A 23,534-nucleotide genomic window follows, 5' to 3' on the forward strand; every position below is an offset into this window, starting at 1 on the left:
AAAATCATAGTCAAAATGTTTTAGTTACATTATTAAACACTAGACAGCGCCATTTATGTAGAATCCAAATAGCGGTATTAGTAGAAAATTTAAAATAAATAAAGTTTTAATTTTGTATAAATTATATTTATATTTTCATTAAATTAATAAATAATTTTAATTAACTGATAATAATATTTGTTCAAATAAAAATTAATTATTAAAAAATAAATTAATTAATTATTAGATTCGATACTGGTGGCGTTGCTATGTAGCAGTTTTGGGAACTAACGCGTACATCACTGAAGGAACAAATGTTCCTAATATGACTGTATTTGAGTCTAATAAATATAGTTCACATTTTTTTAACTCGTGGCGCTAACATCTTAGCATTATAATCTCATATTTCTCTGACATATCTTAATTGTGAAATTGAAAACTATTAATATTATAAATAGTAGGTAATATTATAAATCATGAAGGTTATAAGAAGGAGAACGATCGCTATAGAAAATATTGTCCCCGAAATATGGATAAAATAAATGAGACGCTGCGACCGCTAAGTAGTATCAATAAAAGCGGGCTGTTGTGCGCTAATTTGAAATGATCTATCAATTTGTACATTATGCAACTAACTTCATTTACTTGTACTCACAAACAGCTAGCTTCGCAGATACTACTTCTTGATGACAGCGCGGCTGGTGGCTGAAACATGAACTATAAATTCTACAAATTTACAGGGACAGACGCGCTAATGCTTTAACACGTAGCGATCGTTCTCCTTCTTTATAACCTTCATAGTTATAAATGATAAAATTATTCTGTAGGATTTTGACAAGTGAAACGAACATAACCTAAAATTTGAACTTTTAAACGATATTACCATCTTCCATAAAACAAACAACGAATTATTTCTTTTCTGCTTAAATTTCTTTCTCCAAAATCCATGAACAATATAATTGGATAAAATCAAAAAATTTCACAAACGCGATAACAAGGACATACATGTTTGAGCACAGCTTTTAAATATAAACAAAACAAAAAAAAAGTATAATTAGTATAATGTTAAATGAAAAAAAAAAAAAAAAGTTATACAAATTTTCTACATCACAGTGAGAATACACTGAAAATATATTTGCTCTAAATTTAATATTTAAAAAAAATCAACCCAAAAAAAAAACAAAAAAAAAAACAAATTATTGGCTAAAAATTGATATTGCACTGGGCAATTAAAATAAAAATATTGTTGTTGATGTTAAAATGATTGTTAAAACAAAATAAAAAATGCAAAACATTGTATATATAAAAAAAAATGAAGTATATATGATAATGTATACTAAAAAAAAAATACAAACATTTCTATGACAAGTTTAAATTTGGCGCTGTTTTTATTACGTTCCTTTTTCGCTTCCATATCGATTCATCCAGGGCCGTAACGAGGGTACATAGCGCCGGTGGCAGGTATTTAGGTTGCGCCTTATATATATCGGAATCGGCTCGAACAATTTTCTAGCACGCCCAAATTTTATCCAATTTTGATAAACCAAGTATGTAATCTTACTAAATTTGTGTAATACTTTTCAAATTTGTTATTAAAATTAACCTAGCTCTAATAGGTTTCAAATATGTGGAGTCTTGGTCCCAGAATTAAGCAAATAAGTAATAGCTAGCGAAAAATTGACATCACAGCTGAAAAGAATGACTCAAAATTAATGGGTTTCAAAAAAAATTAAAATAAAATCAGATCACATTTGCCTATGTTTTCAGAAAAATCGAATTTTTAAAATTTATGACGCCATCAGAATCCAAAAAAATTAATTTTGCTCTGTCACATCCAAACTTTATCCAATTTTAATAAACCAAGAATGTAATACTACCTAACTTTTGTCATATTTTTCAAATTTGTCATCAAAATTAACCTAGTTGTAATTGGTTTCAAGAATATGAAGTCCTGGTCCCGGAATTAAGCACTTTAATGATAGCCAGCGAAAAATAGATATCGGAGATGAAAAAAATGACCCAAAATTAGTGCGTTTAAAAAATTCTAATAAAATCGGATCAAATTTGCCTTTGTTAACAAAAAATGAACCGCCTTTTACATGATTAACATTTTATGCACTGGTGGCGGGTGCCTTCTTTGCACACGCCCTAGTTACGGACCTGGATTCATCCTTGCATGTTCTTCCTCGCAAACTAATCATTCAATCGTTTTGTTCTTGGATAATCTATTTATAGAAAAATTACGTAGGACTTCAATGGTCAACCCGCAGAACTCATAGGTGTTTCATCGCAAGATTTACGTTAACCAAAGACCCCGCATTCCCGTGCTAGCTCGACCGTATTAAGGGCATCGTGTACCCATACAATGTCGGAATATGTAAAGCCATGGTCAACGTTACAATAACGGTCCTAAAACCCCTGTTAACGTAGCCCCAATTTCATTTAAATCGATTCAGTAGTTTAGGCGTGATTGCGTAACAGATAGATAGAGCTATTTTCGCATTTATAAAATTAGTAAGGATAAGCATGGCCGCTAGAAAGGTTTGATGGTAGCATGTTTATGTATTGCCCAAATGTTTCAGATGGATCTGATATTCTAAAAAAAAAGTTAATTAAATTTAACGTTCAATCCAAAAGATGACTTACAAATTAATAAATAGGCAACTTGTACTACATATAAGAATAACATTTATATGAGTTTTTCAATTATTTAACAAACACTTACATATATGTAATACAAATTGCCTATCAATTAATTTTTAAGTCAACTTTTACATTAATTGTTTCATTTAATAAACAATTTATTGTTTATTTACAAATAGAAACATTTACAAAACCAGTTCAAACCTTATTAATGATATTTAACACCTAAGAAACACATTCCAACAGATTTTCACCAAAAAAAATACGCAATTTCTTTCATTTTCTTTAATTTGTAACAACATCTTTAATTAACTTTAAAATAAAAATTCATTTGTTTTTTTTTTGCATTTTTTGATCAAAATTAACTCACACGTCATGATGGCAGATGTTGAAATAATTGATTTTATAGAATTTTATAATAAGTGTAAAAAATTTATTATCAAATGATAATAATAATAAAATTATAAAAAATGAAATTAATAATTTAGTAGCAGTTCAAAAAATAACACAAAAAATGATCAAAATGAGAATAAAATAATATTGCCTTTGTTACTGAGCCGATTTGAAACATAACTAAGAACACTTTCTATTAAATTGCCGTTCAAACAAAACAAAAACAAAAATCAGGCAAACAGACAGCGCACAGAGAGCCATACACACATAGCGGTCAAACTTATACCACCCATATTTTTTAATTCGGGGATCAATTAAATGAAACGTTCAATCCAAAAGATGACTTACAAATTAATAAATAGGCAACTTGTATTACATATAAGAATAACATATATATGAGTTTTTCGATTATATGACAAACACTTACATATATGTAATACAAATTGCCTATCAATTAATGTTTATGTCATCTTTAACTAATTTTAACAAAACAAATGAATGCTTTAAAATGACATTAAATAAAAATTCATTTGTTTTTTTGCATTTTTTGATCAAAATTAACTCAACTTGTCATCAAAAAGAATATAATGGCAGATGTTGAAATAACTGATTTTATAGAATTTATAATAAGTGTAAAAAATTTATTATCAAATGATAATAATAATAAAATTAAAAAAAATGAAATTAATAATTTAATAGCAGTTCAAAAAATAATACAAAAACCAAATGAATTACAATATATTTATGATTTAGAAAAGTGTATTACTAAAAATGATGATAAAGATGAAGAAACATCTAAAAGTGATGATGATGAATATGAATTTTATAATCAAGAAATTAATAATTTTATGTGTGAAAGTGAACATTTTTATATATTAATTGAAAATTGTTTAAAATTAATATTAAAACAAATACAAAATGAAATACAAATAAATATAATAAAATGTCAATATAATGATGATAATTTTATAGAAAGTGATATTTATTATCATATAAATATATTAAATGAATTTATTAATTGTCATCAAGATATTCAACAGAATTTTATTGAGATTATCATACAGTTTTCATTAATTTATGTTAATAATATTTCTTATACAAGTCTTCAACTTAATTCGGTAAGTGAATCAATCTTATATCCAATCCCTAAACCACCTTTTCGGATACGGAACCCTATAAACACTCTCCATTAAATTACCTTTTTCCTTTAAAGCCTTTTCCAAGCCGATTATGAAGATCATAGTCAATTTTTATACCATGCATATATGTAATATGCAAGGTATACTAAGTTTAGTCCCAAGTTTGTAACGCCTAATAATATGAATGCTAAGAAAAAAATTTTGGTATAGGTGTTCATAGAATCACCTAATTAGTCCGTTTCCGGTTGTCTGTCCGCCTGTCTGCCCGTCTGTCTGTCCGTCTGTCTGACTGTCAACACGATTACTCAAAAACGAAAAGAGATATCAAGCTGAAATTTTTATAGCGTGCTCAAGAAGTAAAAAGTGAGGTCTAGTTCGTAAATGAGCAACATTGGTCAATTGGGTCTTGAGTCAGGACCCATCTTGTAAACCGCTAGAGATAGAACAAAAATTTAAATGTAAAAAATGTTCCTTATAATAAAATAAACAACTTTTGTGTGAAACGTTTTTTCGTTAACATATCGTTAACATGTAATAAACACAATCTATACATGGTATTTCAACAATTAACTTAGTCAATTGCTTGTTTTCACTTGTTTTATTTGTGCCAAGAACCTTAAACTTTTACTTAAAACATAGCTAAGGACACTCTACATTAAATTCCATTTCAAACAAACGATAAGTACAATTTGTACAAAGTGTGCCAAAGTTTATCCTGGCACAAATATTTTTTAACAGGATATTTTTATTTTTTAATGATGTGACAGATATTTTGGTCAAGTTTTGAGCTATCACACCGAGATATTTCGAAAGTAGAACTTAAAACGAAGAATCTAAAACAAAAAAAGTAATTCCGCGATAAGGGTAGAATTGTATTGACTTAATATATTCCACGATAAGAACTATCACACCAAATTTTCCTGAAAATAGATCAAATTTAGAATAAAATGGTCTCTTACAAATTAATTTGCATGAAAGTGCAAAATACTTGTAATTTTAAAAAAATATAAAATATTTCTGCCATGACAAACCCTGGCACACCTAGTACATATTGTATACCTATCCTTAAATAGTATTAATTACATTTCGCAATGTGTGTAACTGCAATTTTACTGTCAAAATTTACTGAAATTAATAATTTTTTTTGTTTTCAGTACAAAGAATATGAATATTTAAAAGAAATCATTTTAAGTACATGCTCAAATCAAGTATTCTGTGCGGAATTAATAAAAAATATTTTAGAAAAATTAATAACATTTTGTAATTATTTACATTCAACCGATACAAATACAATTTTATTAAACAATTATTTTGATTTCGAATCATTTTATAATTTATTAAATCTAATCAAAGATATTTTACAAATTATGAATACAATACATCAACAATCAACATTATTATGTACATCATCAACACAACAGAACGATACAGCAATTAAAATAGAACCAATTGATTATCAACCACAACAATCAACATTAACACAAGATACAACAATTAAAATAGAATCAATTGATTATCAACCACAACAATCAACAACACAAGATACAACAATTAAAATAGAAGACACAACAATAATATCATCGACAATAATGTCGATTACATCATCAGCAACATGTATTGGAAATACAAAATTAAAGAATAATTTAATAAATTTACATCAAATTGTAAATGAATGGAAAATTCAATTAAAATATTGTTTAAATAATTTAATGAATAATGATGAATATCATATGTTTGTATTTGTTATTCAACAAGTATTAAAATATATTGATTTATTACTTTATTTTGTGTACTTATGTGTCATATTATTGATGAGTAATCGATTTTTCGCCCCCAAAAAACCCCTGCATACTCTAATCGTCTAACAACGCCATCCATTAAAATCTATCTTTAATTTCAGTGTCGGTAAAGCAGTTAGTTAGTTTCTCCTAATATTATTACTACTCGCCAATAGATGGCAGTAAGAGTCACATTTTTTAGTTTGTTTCAGTTTTTTTCTGAAAACAAGGATAAAAAGACATTTTCTAAAAATGAAATGAAATATCAATTTTTCGACGAAGTTGCAGCCCCGCCAACTGGCGATAATATTAACAGGAAGTGGACCCGTTTTCAGTAGTTCTCATTTAAATTTTTTGTTTTCGTTTCTCTTTTCTTTTGTCAACAACGCTCACTGGTAGTTTTGGAGAAAATGGACACCAAAGTTTCTTTCTAAGCGGCGCCCTCACGGATCAACAGTGATGTTAACGAAAGAATGCTTCAAATAAAAGTTGTTAATTTTTTATAAGGATTAACTTTTGTTCTATCTCTAACGGTTTACAAGATGGATATTCTTTTATTTAATTGAATGGGCAAAAAATTTCCATTTTAAAATTAGCATATCTCAGTCAATTTTTGTGATTTGAAAAAAACCTATTAAACCCCCAACAACCTTCCAAAAAAGGGAGTAAGATACGCTCCTGAGAGTTCGACTTTTTGTTACAAAGTGTTTACAACAACAACTGATAAATAAAATTTCAAAGATACATTAATTTTTTCTTTATTACCATGATATTCTCTATTTAATTTTATTCGACGGTGAAGAAAACAATCGGATATTATTAAATAATTTAATCTAAAAACAATATTTATACAAACTCAATAAAGATTGTAATATTTTAAAATTAAATATTTTTTCATAATAAAATTAATAAATATATTGTGTATCGATTCATAACATCCCATTTATTCAAGAATTTTAATGATTTAGAACACAAAATCATGCATTTTTTATGAAACACAAGACAAAAAATGAACAATATGAAACAAAGAAACCGAATTGTTTTATTCTTATTTATTATAATTTGTAATAAAACTGTTAATAGTTCTCCAACTTTCATTCAACTTATGCACTCACAAGAAGGTAGAACTTTAAATTTTTTTTATGACGACTCTTCTTTGACTCTGGCGGCTACAAAATCACGCTTTAAAAAGTATGAAAACAAAAAAATTTGTTCACCTGAAATTATTATAATAAGTAAAATCGTCATAACAGTTGGGGGGGGGGCTCTAAGATTAAACAGTTTTTCACAGAACGGAAAAAAGGTCTTCGGGACTGTAATGACGATTTTACTTTACTACGCAATATTTTCTTATTTTCATACTTTTTAGAGCGTGATTTTGTAGTCGGCAGAGTTTTTCTTTTTGAATTAATTCTATTTAAACTATTTTGGGGTTATAATTGCGTGATAAAGTACTCTAAAGGACGCCATATTTAATACGTCATTTGTCAAATTATGACAAGTAGTTTAGAAGTCATGAGGGAACAGGGATGAGTAGACGGCTAAAGGGTTTCGTGGGAAGTAAAATCGGGATTCAATTCAATTCAATTCAATTTATTCATTCTTTGTTAAACAATACAAATATTGTACAGAACATTTCATAAAAAGGGATAGGGAAAATGAAAGAAAAGGGGGTGAGTATACCGAGTGTTTTCTGAAGATAATTATGTCGTTGTAACCCGACCTAAACAAAATTTATTAAATCGCTAGGTCACTCGAAAAATTGTGCAATCTATCGAGCGCACCTTTCACTTTTTACATTCGCACATATTATCATTTTAGCGCGATGTCCAAGATATGAATACATGAAAACTTGTGGAAGAATTTGTGAAAGAACGTGTGAAAATATAAATGGAACTGAACCATGTCCTCGGATTTGTCCACCGACAAATTGTTCTTGCATTAATGGTTATGTTCGGGATCCGTTTGGAAATTGTGTGTTACCAGAGGATTGCCCAGGTAAATACTCAAAGCTTTAATAGGTACTAGGTTAGATTTAAATGGCCGTTCGAGGGTAGGAAATTTTTAGCTAAGTGTTTCTGGCTTATTTAGTTCAAAAATCTGAAAACTCAAAACGTTTTATGACGGGAAAATTTGGTAAACAGAAAGCAATTGTTTTATCGACGATGATAATTTTGACATTAGGGCACTGCAATCTTTTAATTGTAAAACCCATTTCTAGTTCAATTAGGAGAGGGCTTTACACATGTTCATAAAAATCGCGGTCAGCCATAAAAACCGCGAAAAAAGCTGTTTTTCCCCTGAAAATCGATCCACCTAGTAAACAATTCCCTACATGCTTTATTTCGGCTCATTTGAATTAAAGTGGACCGCTGGAGATGTCTAAAAGTAGTGGGAAAAAAATTATACATCTCTAAAAATCCGTAAATTGTGTTTTGTTGGAGCCCATGAAACGAACTTATAACAAATCCCCACCCTTCCCCGTTGACCTTCGAATATAAGTCCATATTTTCGAGAAAAATGTAATATAATGATGAACTTTTTGAGCAGAAAACTGTACAATACCGGGAGAAATTTTTTCAACATGTGGATTTGAACAAACATGTTTCGATGGTGACAGCGATGATGATTTAAATTTCGATTATGCCAGTCCTGAAGAAACGAGCAGCGAAGATTGTAATGTGGGTTGTTTCTGTGGCGACGGTTTAAGTCGACATCCAAATGGATCATGTGTGGAGCGTAATGAATGTCCAATTTGTGATTGGAAAACGGAAGTATATGAAACATGTGGCACATCTTGTCCCAATACTTGTGTTAATTTTAACGACACGCATAGACCTCTCTGTCCAGCATTATGTGTTCCTGGATGTTTTTGTAAAAAGGGATTGGTTTTGGATGATACAGGGAAATGTATATTACCTGAACAATGTTCAAATCTTATATGCAAAAGAGCGCATGAAGTATACGATCCTTGTGGAACTGCTTGTCCAGATACTTGTAGAAATATGAGAACGAAACGAAAGTGTATTGATAAGTGTATAGAGGGTTGTTTTTGTGCCGAGGGATATGTTCGAGCTGATTCTGGTGAATGTGTGCTGTTGTTTGATTGCCCATGTAAGTCCATCAAATTTAAATTATTCCTTAAAAGTCCATAAATGAGCTGGCCGAGCAAATGGGTGTAAGCCTCATATTGGCAACGGGATAGAGGGACTTTCCAGGCAATTGTGAAGCTGACGAGAATGCTAGAAGTGGCACCGAGTTGTCGTACACAACCATTAATAGGCATACTGGAGTTTCGTTTACGAATCCTGCTCTTGAATGATGATATCTTGTAAATGGACAATCTTAGGTTTAGGGAGGAACGCACTTGTGGTACTATAAGACAGATACCGCCTGAATAAAATCGCAGGCGTTCCGGAGTACAATCGTAAATCGCTTCATAGGGCCTCTATAAAAAAAGTCGTTGCGGCTATTACAGGACGCTGGCTAGGCCTACCAAATAATGCATCAAGATTATTGCAGGAATATCGGTCATTGTTCAGCTCTTGTCATGAGAAGATAAACCCTTTTAAGTTCTGCAGTTCTTAAACAGTTCCAAATGTTCCATTAAGTAGTGGCCAGGGCTGGTTCAACCCTTTTTCGATATTACAACGCACACTATGGTCCAAGCGTCTCAAGCCTCCCACTCCAGGACAGCCACTTTAACCTTACCTAACATACTAGCGACCCGGTCGGGCTTAGCTATCCGTCCGTTTCACTGATAAAGTTATACCATCAAACACATATTCAAACAATATTCGGCGTTTTCCGTTGAATCCCCTCCACCTTTAGGCATCTTTAATTGACCAACCCTCAAATCATACTTTTCCCTCATTCTTACTTAAATCTCCTTGATCCAGTGGCGGTTTTAGATGTGGCAAACCTGCACCATACCGCTAAGAAAGGCGATTTTATTAATTTGAACATGTCACGTTTTAGTGGAAGAAATTTGCACAGCACCCAATGAAAATTATACAAAATGTGGATCACAGAATGAACAAACTTGTGACAATTTTTGGACTTATACTCCGACTGACGGATGCGAAGAAGCATGTGAATGTGAAAAAGAATTTGTTCGAAATCAAAATGGATTTTGTGTGAAACCAGAAGAATGTCCAGGTAAATGCCGAATTAACACATAACTAGATATAAACTAGAGTTGACGAACCTTTACATGTGCCATCAAAATATAGTGAAAGCAAATTGAGAGACAAACCATTTATCATTCTGCATGTTTTATCATTTGTTCGTGCGATGGCGTTACTAATTAAGCGATATGTTGACGTCACTGACGTTTGAATTTATAGTTTAGAAAAACCATTTTAAATTGTAAAATTACATGAAAAATCAATTTCCTAGAAATTTTAAGTAAACATTGTGTATTAAAATAAAATTTATTCAATTTTTTGTTTAAAGATTTATGTCCAAATCCTGGAGAAGAATATTTATCTTGTGGACCAATGGTAGAGGCTACCTGTCACAATACAAATAATACGTTAAATTCGACGGGATGTGGTAAAGCCGGTTGTTATTGTACCAATGGTTTAGTTCGTCATCAAAATGGTCGATGTGTTCAACCTTCAAACTGTTTGTAATTGGGATCAACAAATTTATAATGTATGCGGTTCTGCTTGTCCTGACAACTGCTACAATTATTTAGAGAAGAATCGATTTTGTAACTTGTTTTGTGCCGAAGGTTGTTTCTGCAAAGACGGTTTAGTTTTAGATAATTCCGGTAATCAATTAAACTTATTATTTGCCTCTATATTAGCGACAATTGCGAATAGGGAAAAAGTGTGGGGGGTGGCGTAATGCACCCATTTATTTATTTAACATATCGACTTGGAGACATTAACACAAAATTTTAAATCATAGGTCAAAGGCTGTCCCAAAATTAACGTAAGATTTGTGTTGGCAATGCAGCCAAAATGGAGAACTCGGAGAAAAAAAGAATGCGTTTTCACTTAAGTTTTCACAGAATTTCGGGCAAATGATTCGGGTAAATGATAGTTGAAATAATGACTTTGCTTCATCTGAAAGATAAATTTTTTTTAAATCAAAAAAGTGTTATCTGGTAGTCTAGATTGGAACTACTGAAAATGAGTCCACTTCCAATTTAATTAGTACGAATTAATATCGCCAGTTGGTGGGATTTATTTGAACTAGTCGCCTATAAAAATTCTAAGTACAAGTATTGTCATCTAGTAGTCAAAATTAAAACTACTGAAAACTGAAAATTTTGAAAATTTATTTATTTTTATTTATTTTTTACTTTTTGCGTTAATTTTGGAATATAACGATACCAACAGTAAAAATATCAATTTTGGCATGAAAATTTAATAAAAATTCTTTTCATTTTTAGGTAATTGTATATCACCTGAAAATTGTCCTAATAACACGTGCAACCGATCAAGAAAAAATTTATTAATCGAAAAACTAACTTGATATTTATAAATTTTGAATACTTACCTAATTTAAATTATTTATTAATTAATTTATTATTTATTAAAAATATATTTATTATTTTATAAACTAAAACAACGAAAAAGTCCATAATCTGTAACCTATCCATAATTTTATATTTTTAAAATAGGGAAAATTCAAATAACGATGTAAGCCCTTTGTCCAATTCGGATTAAGCATGTCGCTCCAAATCGGAGCGAATCTGTTTACTCGATTTTTTTAATTTTCTGAGGCCGACCCCCCCTTTGAAAAAATTCGAAAAATCGAAAGTAATTTTATGTCTCCAATTTCGCTCAAACTTTGTATAAAAGGTAATTTTGAGCCAAAAAATACAAAATTCATATTCATTTGATGGTTCGAATATTAGTTTCTGAGAAAATCGACCTTATGGTATAATTTTTGCCGATATTGTTGAAACTTGGCATCGAATGGCAATGCAATTCTCGGGGTCCTATTCATTGGAACAGAAATTACTAGGAAAAAGGTCAGTAACGATCAGCCAAAAAACTCGACGTGGAACCAAAATGATATAGGACTAAGTGGAATTATTTTATAAATTATTAAAGATTATTTTATACAAGGTGTCCCAGTAGTCATCCTCTTACCTTGTTTGATCCGATGCACTTACACCCATACCTTCCTACACATTCACGCACCTGACGCTACAAAGGGACGTACGACACTCTAGAGACACTGTGTAGAATAAAACTCCTCATTAATTTTTATTACTGTGTTTATTTTTCCAAATTAAATTGTCAGTATCATACGATACATCCAAATTTCGAGCCTTTTTTATGGTTACCGTCATTTAACCACAGTTATTAAATCCATCATTGAACCCATCGTATGATATCGACTCTTTAAACTACACCGAAATTCTATTTAAGAAAATATACCTATTATTAATTTATTTCCATGAGCATTTTAAGGATTTTTTTAAAACAGTTTTGTTAGAAACGTAATATTTAAGTTCAAATATTATATATCTTTTGTCTTTTTATTCAATGAAAAAATCAGTTGAATCGTAACAAATATAGTTGACATTCTTTTAACTCGTGGCGCTGTTATCATAGCGTTTAAATCCCATAATCAGAGCGCTATTTCAAGCTATTTATTATTAAAAAGTTGTAGTATAGCATATTAAAGCTAAATAGTTTAGAATGAATTTGCCAATATGGCTTAACAATTTATTATTATTGATTCGATAACATTACGAAATAGAAAATATACGAGTGTTCCATTTTCGATGTTATTATTTTATGTACTGCTATTTTGATGTTTTGAACTAGAATGTTCCATGGTAGAATTATACAAGGTATGCTCTTGCGCATTCACCGCCATATTGATTATTTGTTTACGTTCGAGCTGTCAATATATTTACCCTGTATATATTTAATATATTATCAAGGTATATAAAGTTTAGTCCCAAGTTTGTAACGCCAAAAAATATTGATGCTACAAACAAATTTTTGGTATAGGTGGTCATAAAATCACCTAATTAGTCCATTTCCGATTGTCCGCCCGTCTGTCTGTGGTCACGATAACTCAAAAACGAAATGAGATATCAAGCTGAAATTTATATAGCGTGCTTAGGACGTAAAAAGTGAGATCAAGTTTGTAAATGAGCAACATAGGTCAATTAGGTCTTGGGTCCGTAGGATTCATCTTGTAAACCGTTAGAGATAGAACAAAAGTTTAAATGTAAAAAATATTCCATATAAAAAAATAACCAACTTTTGTTTAAAACATTTTTTCGTAAACATCACTGTTTACCCGTACGGGCGCAAATTAGGTGTAAAATGTATAGTATGTATTATATGGGAATATCAGTTATGAATGTGTGAAATGTATGTATGTATAATGTGATAGAGTAATCAACACTGTCTATGCATAGTATTTCAACAATTAACTCAGTTAATTGTTTATTTTCACTTGTTTTTATGAAAATTTTGCTAGTGCACGAAAAGAGGGCGTCGTAAAATGTATTTTACCCACAATAAATTTAACTCTATAACTCCGCCACTGAGTACAAAACACCCAAAATGGCGGTCACAATCGAAAATGGAACACGTCTTTTTTAATAATTATTATATAGTACGTAAAAAATGTGTATTTTGTTTTGGTTGGCAGTTAAAAATGTTGTTTTTTTCTGGAAGCTATAAATACAAATAAAAAATAAAAATAAAAAGACGTCTCTATAAAATAAATGTCTGGTAATATAATTAATTATTAATTATTAATTAAACTTCTCCAAAATTCATATGTCCTGATTCTTGAGCATGACTACGTGCTTGTAATTGTCCTTTAAAAAACTGTCCACAAACAAGGCACTTTAATGTAAACTTGTCCACATCAGTGAATTGACGACTAGATTTAGCTTCCATAGCAAGTGTTTCAGCTTGTTTTAGAATCGATTCGTCTGATGTTAAAAATAATGTTTGAATTTCACCTCCCTGCAAAACAAAAATATACTATTTAGAATAATAGTCCAGTACTTCGTTGTCAATTATGTTTTTAATGTCGTCAATTTTCCCGATTTGACGCATTTTTCTTTTGAATTTACGAGCTTGTTCCACTTTCTATTGTGTGTCATTGGATGCGTTCCAAAATCCAAGCCCCTGGAGTCTCTTAACCTTGAATAAACTGGTGAAATTCGACTATTTTGCCTTTCAAATTAATGAGAATTTTTCTTCTTGTTTTCTCGAAGTGTTGAAAAATGGCCCAGGTGATTGGACAGACGGACTCGACCTTTATTTTCTTTAACTACGTTGGTTGGTAGAATACCAGTCGCTGGTAGTTTTAGGGGCATAAATCCAAGGTAATTCTACTCGCGGAACTCACGTATGATTTTCCATGCAGCTGAAATCATACGCAAATAAAACACAATTGGAATTTTATTTCCAGATATCCATGGATATTATGAGCACGGTACATTCTTTGAATTTGATCTTTAAGTCGAATACTTCAAACAAAAAATCTGGAAACTTAAAAAAAGCTCCCTGTATATAATATATACGGGGTGTCCTAAATAGGTCATTACGACAAAATTTACTAACATCAAATGGTTCTAAAAATAATGGATCATAATGTATTCCATCGAACATTAAAAAAACACGATGTGAAAAATTTTTATCTTCACCAAATCGATTGATAATTGCATTTAACGTGTCCACAACAGCCATTTCAATCCCGTAAAATTCAGATAACACAGCTAATTCAATAGCTCCACCCCATGATTCTGATTTCTTGATCCATTTACAATATTCTGATGGAGGTTTTCCTACAAATCATATCAAAACCCGTCAGCATCATGCATTATGAGCATTTTGCTCACGCTCGCTATTTACCTAATATTGCTTCTGAATAATTATCGGTGTCGTTTTGTACAACGTTCGCAATAATTTCACGCATAAAACTACCCACATTTGTATCAACCTTTCCATTAAGTACAAAACCAATGCTGGTAAAAAGGCATGAATTATCGGCAGGAACAACTTGTTTAATTAATATACCGGGACGGGTCATCGTTGACTCTAAAATATGCGGTCGAGGTAGATTTTCTGAGACTTTATTTGGTATAATATTTGTAATTTTTTCTTCTACAATCAATGTTTCACCTGAAAAAAATCAAAAATCATAATAATTAGCCATTTTTAGTCGAAGAAATAAGGTATTTGATCCAGGAATCGACTCCACGGTAGTAGATTACAAAATCATATTCATGCGAACTTGTTTTTTTTTTTCGATTTATGCCCATAAAGTGGGACAGATGTACCCTACTACTTTCGAAAACCATATTTAACATTGGAAAAAAACTATTGGGATATATTTTGGACGATTCTAAGCATTTTTTGATCTTAGACATGTTTTATTTAACTTCATCGTTGCCGAAAACTCGTTATATTCGAAAATCAAAGATTATTTTGTGGTTCCAGCCAGAAAATTTAATTTGAAAGCCGTTAAATTGTATATTTTGGACGGTTTTAAGGATTTTTGACTCTTGATAATTTTTCAGTTTTGCCGAAAATTTGCTTCTGGTCAAAAATTTGATTTGAAAACCGTATAATATTATATTTTGGGCCATTCTAAACACTTCTTGGCTCTTACTATTTTTCACCAAACCTCGCCGTTTTCGAAAAATAAGCGTTAGAAAAAAAGTACGGATTTTTGCGAAAATTTGGTTCTGGTCAAAAAATTAGATCTGAAAACCGTATAATATTATATTTTGGACCATTCTAAACACTTCTTGGCTCTTGCTATTTTTCACCAAGCCTCGCCGTTTTCGAAAAATAAGAGTTAGAAAAAAAAGTACGGATTTTTGCCGAAAATTTGGTTTTGGTCAAAAAATTTGATCTGAAAACCGTATAATATTATATTTTGGGCCATTTTAAACACTTCTTGGCTCTTGCTATTTTTCACCAAACCTCGCCGTTTTCGAAAAATAAGCGTTAGAAAAAAAAGTACGGGCTTTTGACGAAAATTTGGTTCTGGTCAAAAAATTTGATTTGAAACTCGTATGATAATATATTTCGGACCATTCTAAACACTTTTTGACTCTTGGTAATTTTCACCAAACCTAACCGTTTTCGATATATAAGCTTTTTTGTCGAAAACTGGCGAGGAGTTGATTTCGGGGTTAAATTATTTTTTCGGTTTTATTTCTTCGACTATTTGAAAAAAGCTTTTAAAATTTTCGTAAAACACGATTAAAATAAAACTTTTTTTCTAATAAATGAAAAACCAGTTTCTTGATAACATTGATTTTTCCTTGAAATTGAAATCACGCAGAGAAAAAATGATAAAATCAGATACAAAGAAAAGAATCGAATCCGTCTTACCTGATACAATTCCACATTGTTCCAAAGTACAATCATTCGATGATAAACTCAATGGTTTTGGTGGAAAACCATATAAAATATTTAAATAATTTTTATTAATATTCGTTGCAGTAACTAATGCCGTTTTTAGATCAGCCACCGTACTTTTTGATGTTAAATTTTTAAGAACATTTTGTCCATTCTTTGATTTAATTTTCAATGCAAATCCAGCCATTTTGGCATTATGTAAATTCTCGAATTCGAACTAAAAACATTTCATTTAATAATTGTATTCATTTATAACCCCATAATTTATTTCTTTAATAATTTACATAATTTTTTGTTATTTTGAGTTTTAGGCGTTACCTGAATTTTAAATTAATTTTTATGTTTATTTATAAATTATTTCTATATTAACTAAATCACTAAAATTAATAATAAATTGTTTTTTTTGTGGAATGATTACACAAAAATTGAAGTAAAAAAAGTGTTTTTTATTGAATTTGTCTTTTACAGATGTCTGTGTTCAGATTTTCAATGAACACACTCACAGACACAAAATACTTTCCATTATGATTTTTATCTAATTTTAGTCACTCACATTGCCGATTTATTTTGTAGGTAAAGTCTGTCACCTATCAGTATTATAAAAATTTCTCTTATTTATTGTATACAGAGTGCCTGAAGATCTTTACAATTTCTAACAGTTTTAAGAACACTTTTACTCCGAACGTTTCAGAGTACCCTATCAACATCTGCACTAATGCAAAAATCTTGTATGAGTGCTCTTTTCGCATACAATTTTACACTTGATTTAAATAGAATAGGACAGTCTTATATCACGCTAGATAGGATTATCCCGTTTTACTTACACTGGGTACCGCAAAAATATTAACGCAATATTTTTGGTTTCGTTAAAATTAATTACTCAATATTTGTTGGAATGTAACTTTGTTATCCTTTCTTTTGGATTTTTTGGACCCTATTTGAATTCATTTTAAAGGCAAAGAAGTAAACATGCAAATTCGTTACTCCAATTTACTCTAAAACTCGAATTGTTGACATGTCAATCGAATATTCCTTTATATTTCCTCTCTATTTTGAAATTCAATTCATAGCCGTTTCAGTTTTCATTGTCCATAATTTAAAGATGTCCTATACCTATCTGGAAAGGATAGAGCTTTGCCCAAGCGTCAAGCGTCGACGTCAACTTGTAAAAATGCGCGACAAAAAGTTTTATTTGTATCAAAAGTAAACAACCCAATTCATAATGACTGCTGAATATCATGTATATCAACTGTAGATTAATTGGATAGTTGAAAACAAATTTATTTAGCCAGTACTGTCAAAAAATCCTGAGAGAAAGACAATCCTGAAAGTAAAAAGCTAAACTATGTTCAGTTTTTTACGATGTTACCCTGTTAAGTTTTTTTCCAGATAGCAGTTTGGTCTAAACTTATCGCGTGGCCTAATTTGGCGTTCAAGTTCAGCGTTAAGCGTTAACATGAAATTAGTAGAGGTATATGCCGCCATATTGTGCTGACAGATAACTATTTAATCCGGCGGCCAGCGTGTATGCATTAGAGTATGTGGAATATTAATAAAATAATAATTTTATTAAATAATGTTTCAAGAACAACAACATGGCACATTGTTTTAATATCCACACTTCCAATCTTTTGAAAGAGACTATATAGAGCTAAAGTTTGACGTTGGTCAGTGTATTTCGGAACGAATAATCAGCATAACGTCGATTTATGGTAGCTTGGCAGCATTCTCTCTCTTAAGGATGAATTCCATCCTGATAATATTCCTTAATGTTAAATGTCTCAGATTGCATATGTGGCTCGCACTCTATTTTTATAAATCTCTATGAACTATGCTCTTTACTGTTTAGCCATCTTGTTTACTAAAGGACATCTATGATTTTAATTTCAGAGTAAAAACGTCAAACATTTCACAGAAATGTCAAATATGTCAGATTGCATTTGTGAACTGTAATTGTGAGTGAAATTTATAAATAAAAATATATAAAAATGGATACAGAAAATGAACCACAGCCTGGTCCTAGCAATGTCAAGAAAAAATCACCAAAATCAACAAATAAAATGCCAAATATTAAAGAAATGAGGTGCGAAAATAACCTTCTTTTTATAAATCGAAACACTTTCGTTAATTACCAGTTTATGCTCGTTGTAATCTAACTTTTAAAATTATTAGTAATTACAGGATATTTAAATAGTTAATGTTTGTTGTTTTTAGTAAAGATGAAATTCAAGCTGCTCTTCTTAAAAAACGCCAATGTGATGCAGATGCTCAAAAAATTGTTGAACGTCTCATTGAAAATCCTGTTCCTGCTCCGTGGTTTGTCTATTGTGTAAGGTTTAACATAAAAAAACAATCTTAGTCTGTCTGCTAACAAGAAAAGCCTGAAAAGAAAAATAGATTCCGGCTTCGTAAATATACAATCGAAAGTTTATTGAATTCGGTATCAGGTTTTTCAATTTTTTGGGATCAAAATAACCGAATGCATTTTTATCTCGCTCACAAATCATTTTTATTCATATTTTGTACATGTTAGACAGACTTTTAACGCCCAATTAGTCGAGGAAATAATGCATTTGACCCAGGAATCGATTTTCCTCCAGGAGCCGGTAGAAAATGTTTGTCTGAGTGTACATAACAAAATCATATCCATGCAATCTTGGACTCTTTTTCGATTTACGATTTTAAAGTGGGACAGAAGTATCTACTTCCAAAAACTACATTATTTTTGGATGATTCTAAGCATTTTTTACCAAAACTCACTTTCTCTTTTTTTTTTAACCCTTAAATATAAAAAACGGTGAGGTTTGGAGACAAATCCCAAGAGTCAAAAAGTTTTTAGAATAGTCCAAAACATAATATCATATGGTTTTCAAATCAAATTTGTCACCAAAATTACAAAATAATCTTGTATTTTCTGCAAAAACCTGTAATTTTTTTTAACGCTTAAAATCGAAAACGGTGAGGCTAGACAAAAAATGTCAAGAGTCAAAAAGTGTTTAAAATGGTCCAAAATATAATATCATACGGTTTTCAAATGAATTTTTTCACCAAAACCAGAAAAATCGTCTTCGAGGAGTCGATTCCTGGGTCAGACTGTTTTATTTCTTCGATTAATGTTGGACAGACTTTTATTAATTTCCAATATTTTATATAAAACAGAATAAATTCTTTTTAGTTAAAATTTATCAATCAATGTCACATCGATGACGTTTTCGAGGAACGATCGTTAATTAACCAATGTGGATATCCAATTTGTTTGGGTATTTTACCAAATTTCCCTAAAAAACAATATATGATATCGACAAAATTGAATAAAATTTACGATATCACTGAACGAAAGGTAAGAAGGTCTAAACAGATCGAATTTTAAAACAAGATCTAAATAGTGACGTGTCATAAATTTTATTTTGTGCTATAGAAATTTTGTAGTGATAAATGTTTTAACGCAGCCGTATTTATTCGAGAACAAATGTTAACTAGTCCATTATGGTTACGTGACAAGGAAGACATACCTGATTTTAAGTTATTACCATGGACTACAAAGTGAGTATTTAATTTTTTCGTCCAATTATGTCCCATTTAACAACTTTTGTATACTTTTAGTTAAATTATCTTAGGGTTTTACCTCGAAATCTAACGAAATAAGCTTTTATTTTATAGTACAAATGCTAAATTATTTAATATTGTTTTTATCTGTGACGTGGAGCCAAGGCCGAAGACCGCCACGAGGGTCAAATTCGAGGTCTTCGTAAGATTTCGCCATTGAAAATAACTTTTACTAAAATCATTTTACCCCCAAAAACGCTTTTATGAAGCAAAATTTAGCCGAGAGGGGATTAAAATGGGAAAATTTTATACCTTCCCAACATCAAATTGCTTTTTAATTTAAAAAAATTTTCATATTAGGGGTATGCCCGGCTTAGAAATAAATTTTGGTGTACCAGACAACTCAGAAATCGAACCGGATCCCACACAATTTACATCAGTATCAGATTTTGCAAAAACTTCTCTAGATGATGCACCAGATACATTTGAGGAAATGGAAAAACATACATTTTTAGAAGAAGAAGAAACTTCAAATACAAAGAAAAAAGCCCCAAATACCTCAGAAAAATTAGAAAAATTAATAAAAAAATCAAATGAAAATCAACAACGTATTAATCGGAAAATAATTGAAAGTCATTTCTCAGAGATTGTCTCTGAAGATGATCTCTTTAAATATTCCAAACATCAATTAAAATTGATTAATTTAGGTGATCGTGCACAAGCGTTAAAACTCAGTGAACAGATCTCGAAAGAAAGTTTACGGGAACGTTTAGAAAATCGTCGAAAAGCAATGTTAAAACAACAGACAGAAGCTAAATCAAAAGCTAAAAATAACACTTCAAGTGTCGAGGAAATTTCCGATAAAGTAAAAACACTTCAAATAAATTCAGATGAATTAAAATCTGATGATAAACATAGTTCGAATGAGAATTCGAATAAAAATATTTCTAAAACGTTTGAATTAAATTCAAACGAATTAAAAACTGACCTGCAAGAAAATGATACTCAAGATTTATCTTCTGGAAGCCAAGAAAAATGTGAAATTTCGACAAAAATTGAAACAATTCAATCAACTTTAAAACAAGAAAATTATCCGAGAAAAGAGTTCGAAATTGAAAAAAGTACAGGTAATAGAATTCTTTGTATGTTCTTGCAGGGGTTTTTAGGGCCGTTGAACTTGAATATCACAATAAAAATGGCCCCCGGGGTACCTAGTGTCCAGGACGGACAGTATACACCTTGTCGCTTGGAGTTTTGCGTGAATTTGCAACATAGTGCATCGAAACTCGTTACGTGGGGATTTTCGGAGCTGCTGAACACGAATACCACTACGAAACTGGCCTTCAAGATACTGTTGCCCAGGCCGGGTAGTATACACCTCGTCTCTTGGAGTTTTACGAGAATATGTAATATATTTCGTCTCTGGGTGTCGTCCTATCGTCTTCCCTGGGCACTAGGTATTTTGGGGGCCATTTTCATAGTGTCTTCGTGTTTTGCACCTGGGCACTAGAAACCTCGGGGGTCATTTTTTTTGTGATATTCGAGTTCAGCGTTTTTAAAAATCCTCGAGTATTAAAATTAGACTCATTTTCATCCAAAAAAAAAGCTTTTGGTCCTTTTATCAATTTGATTACCTCGCCAGAAAATGGGTGACTTAAATGTCATTGTACTTCATTACAGATTTTCCCGTACAAACAAATCAACCAACTTCCAGTAGGACAAACGAAAAAGAACTTCCTCAAAATTTATCCGTAGAAGAAACATTAAAAATTAATAATAACGAATCAAAACCGATAAAACCATCAATAAAATCAATTCTAATCGAAAAAATTAAAGAAGAATTACCTCCAAATCCAAGTTTGGACAAACAAATTAAACCGCCAACAGATTTATCCACAACGGACTTGGCAATTAATTACATCGAAAAGTGTCTTACAGAATGGTTCACAATTGATTCGTTACTCTTTCTATATGGTCGAGAACGGGTTAAAAATGATGTGAAATCACATAACAAAGTGATCCAAGAAAAACTAACGGAATTCCTTAAAGAATCCACAAATAATTTATACGAGAACGAAGCATACATTAAGCTATGTAAGAAAATCGATATGTTGGAATTAGAAGAGGAACGCTACGAGAAATCCGTAATCAATAGAAATTTAAAACCATTACCGGATTATCGTATGTTACGTGCGGAAAATAAACGATTAATCGTTAAAGTACGTTCATTTTATAATGGTAATATAGAATTTGAAGAACCTGGATTGTCTGAAAGTGAAACATCTGAAGAATCTGAAGTTGATTCGGAGATTGATTCTGATGACGATGAATATACAACCGTTTTACCAGCGGTTGATAAAAATTCACAGAATCATTTACGACGCCAAATTGTTTTTAATTGTTTAAATAAAACGTACGTATACTTCATCTATATTTCGATTAAAACCCCTCGAAAGTATTCTTAACTTTTCGTAACAGCTATCTATCATCCAAAACTGACAAAGCCATACGGACTTCACGCAATACACACGAAGCGAACCACATAAAATGTATATACTGGCCAATATATATCAGGAAGAGTCATATTTGGCAGTTGATGTTTAAGTTTATCCTGAAAACACGAATAAAACGACGTTTTTTAAAAATGAACCTTATAATATTTTTAACATTAAAACACAAAAGATGTATTCGAATGGGATACTAATTTTAATTATTTAATTTTTTTCAGTGTTCCTGGTTTATTACAAACATTTGGTTTGACCAGTCATGATATGACATCTGAAATACGTCAATTTATCAGTACTTTTTATTTGACCGCTAAAAATATTATTTTTAAACCGATTCATTTGAATCTATTAGGTGTCATTATCTTACGATTGTAAGTATTTTGTTGGCTAGGAATTATTTACGAAGATGACAGATCTAGGTGTCCTTTTTTTATTTTTATCGTAATTTATCAGTCACGATTTTCTGTAGCTTCGAACATGTTTACTGAATGATGTCTATGATAAAAGCTAAAATTGTATTCCTAGAAATGGAAAAAATAGACCTGGAAAAAATGATTCTAAGAAAAAAAATTATTGGAATACGTAGACCCTGGAGAAAATAGAATTAGCAAAAAAAGACCGAGATAAAAAAGACTCAAAACTAGTTGATATCAGAAAAAATAGACTTGGTAAATAAAGATGCTGAAAAAAAACTACTCGTTATTTATTCCATGGGTTGGCTATGCCTTTACTGTGGCCCCAAGTATGATTAAGAGCCTGAAAAATAAAAAAGGCACTTAAATCTGTCATTATCCTCTAAATAATATTAAGTGGGCTAATTAATCCTTTGTTTTTTAGATTAGGTGAAAAAAATCGTGGTTTATTTAAATTAATGGAAGACGCAACAGCTATTAAATATAGCACGATTTTATTAAATATTTATAAATTACCATACGATTATCTAGATCAAATTGTGGCCAAACTTACTAATATTGAAAGTATCGTGGACAATCATTGTACAACCAAAACCAATAAATAAATTAATTTATTAAGTTTTTAAATTTGATATTCATTATTGAACCTGTCAATTATTCCTTCCATTTATATTATAAATGTGAAAGTAAGGTTGTTTGTTAGTTTGTTTATGACGCTTTCACGCAAAAACTACTGAATGGATTTGAATGAAACTCAACAATAATGTAG

The 23,534-nt window shown here is 30.7% G+C and overlaps 2 protein-coding genes across 2 annotated transcripts; one reads left to right on the forward strand and one right to left on the reverse strand.

The window, feature by feature from the left end:
• Window positions 1-13,297: 13,297 nt before the first annotated feature.
• LOC123290506 (ubiquitin thioesterase OTU1) lies at window positions 13,298-16,533 on the reverse strand. The gene is made up of 4 exons (XM_044870725.1): window positions 16,273-16,533; window positions 14,782-15,051; window positions 14,491-14,714; window positions 13,298-13,887 (listed from the first exon to the last, which is right to left on the reverse strand). The coding sequence occupies exons 1-4, from the start codon at window positions 16,484-16,486 to the stop codon at window positions 13,675-13,677; spliced, it is 921 nt and encodes a 306-aa protein (XP_044726660.1). The 5' UTR covers window positions 16,487-16,533; the 3' UTR covers window positions 13,298-13,674.
• A 1,673-nt stretch (window positions 16,534-18,206) lies between these two features.
• Window positions 18,207-23,391, forward strand: LOC123290468 (putative RNA polymerase II subunit B1 CTD phosphatase RPAP2). The gene is made up of 8 exons (XM_044870673.1): window positions 18,207-18,382; window positions 18,514-18,628; window positions 19,475-19,639; window positions 19,718-19,842; window positions 20,206-20,972; window positions 21,526-22,258; window positions 22,574-22,723; window positions 23,190-23,391. The coding sequence occupies exons 1-8, from the start codon at window positions 18,288-18,290 to the stop codon at window positions 23,368-23,370; spliced, it is 2,331 nt and encodes a 776-aa protein (XP_044726608.1). The 5' UTR covers window positions 18,207-18,287; the 3' UTR covers window positions 23,371-23,391.
• Window positions 23,392-23,534: the final 143 nt, after the last annotated feature.

This window comes from Chrysoperla carnea, chromosome 1 (assembly GCF_905475395.1).
Source record: "Chrysoperla carnea chromosome 1, inChrCarn1.1, whole genome shotgun sequence".
NCBI classification, from domain to species: Eukaryota; Metazoa; Arthropoda; class Insecta; order Neuroptera; family Chrysopidae; genus Chrysoperla; species Chrysoperla carnea.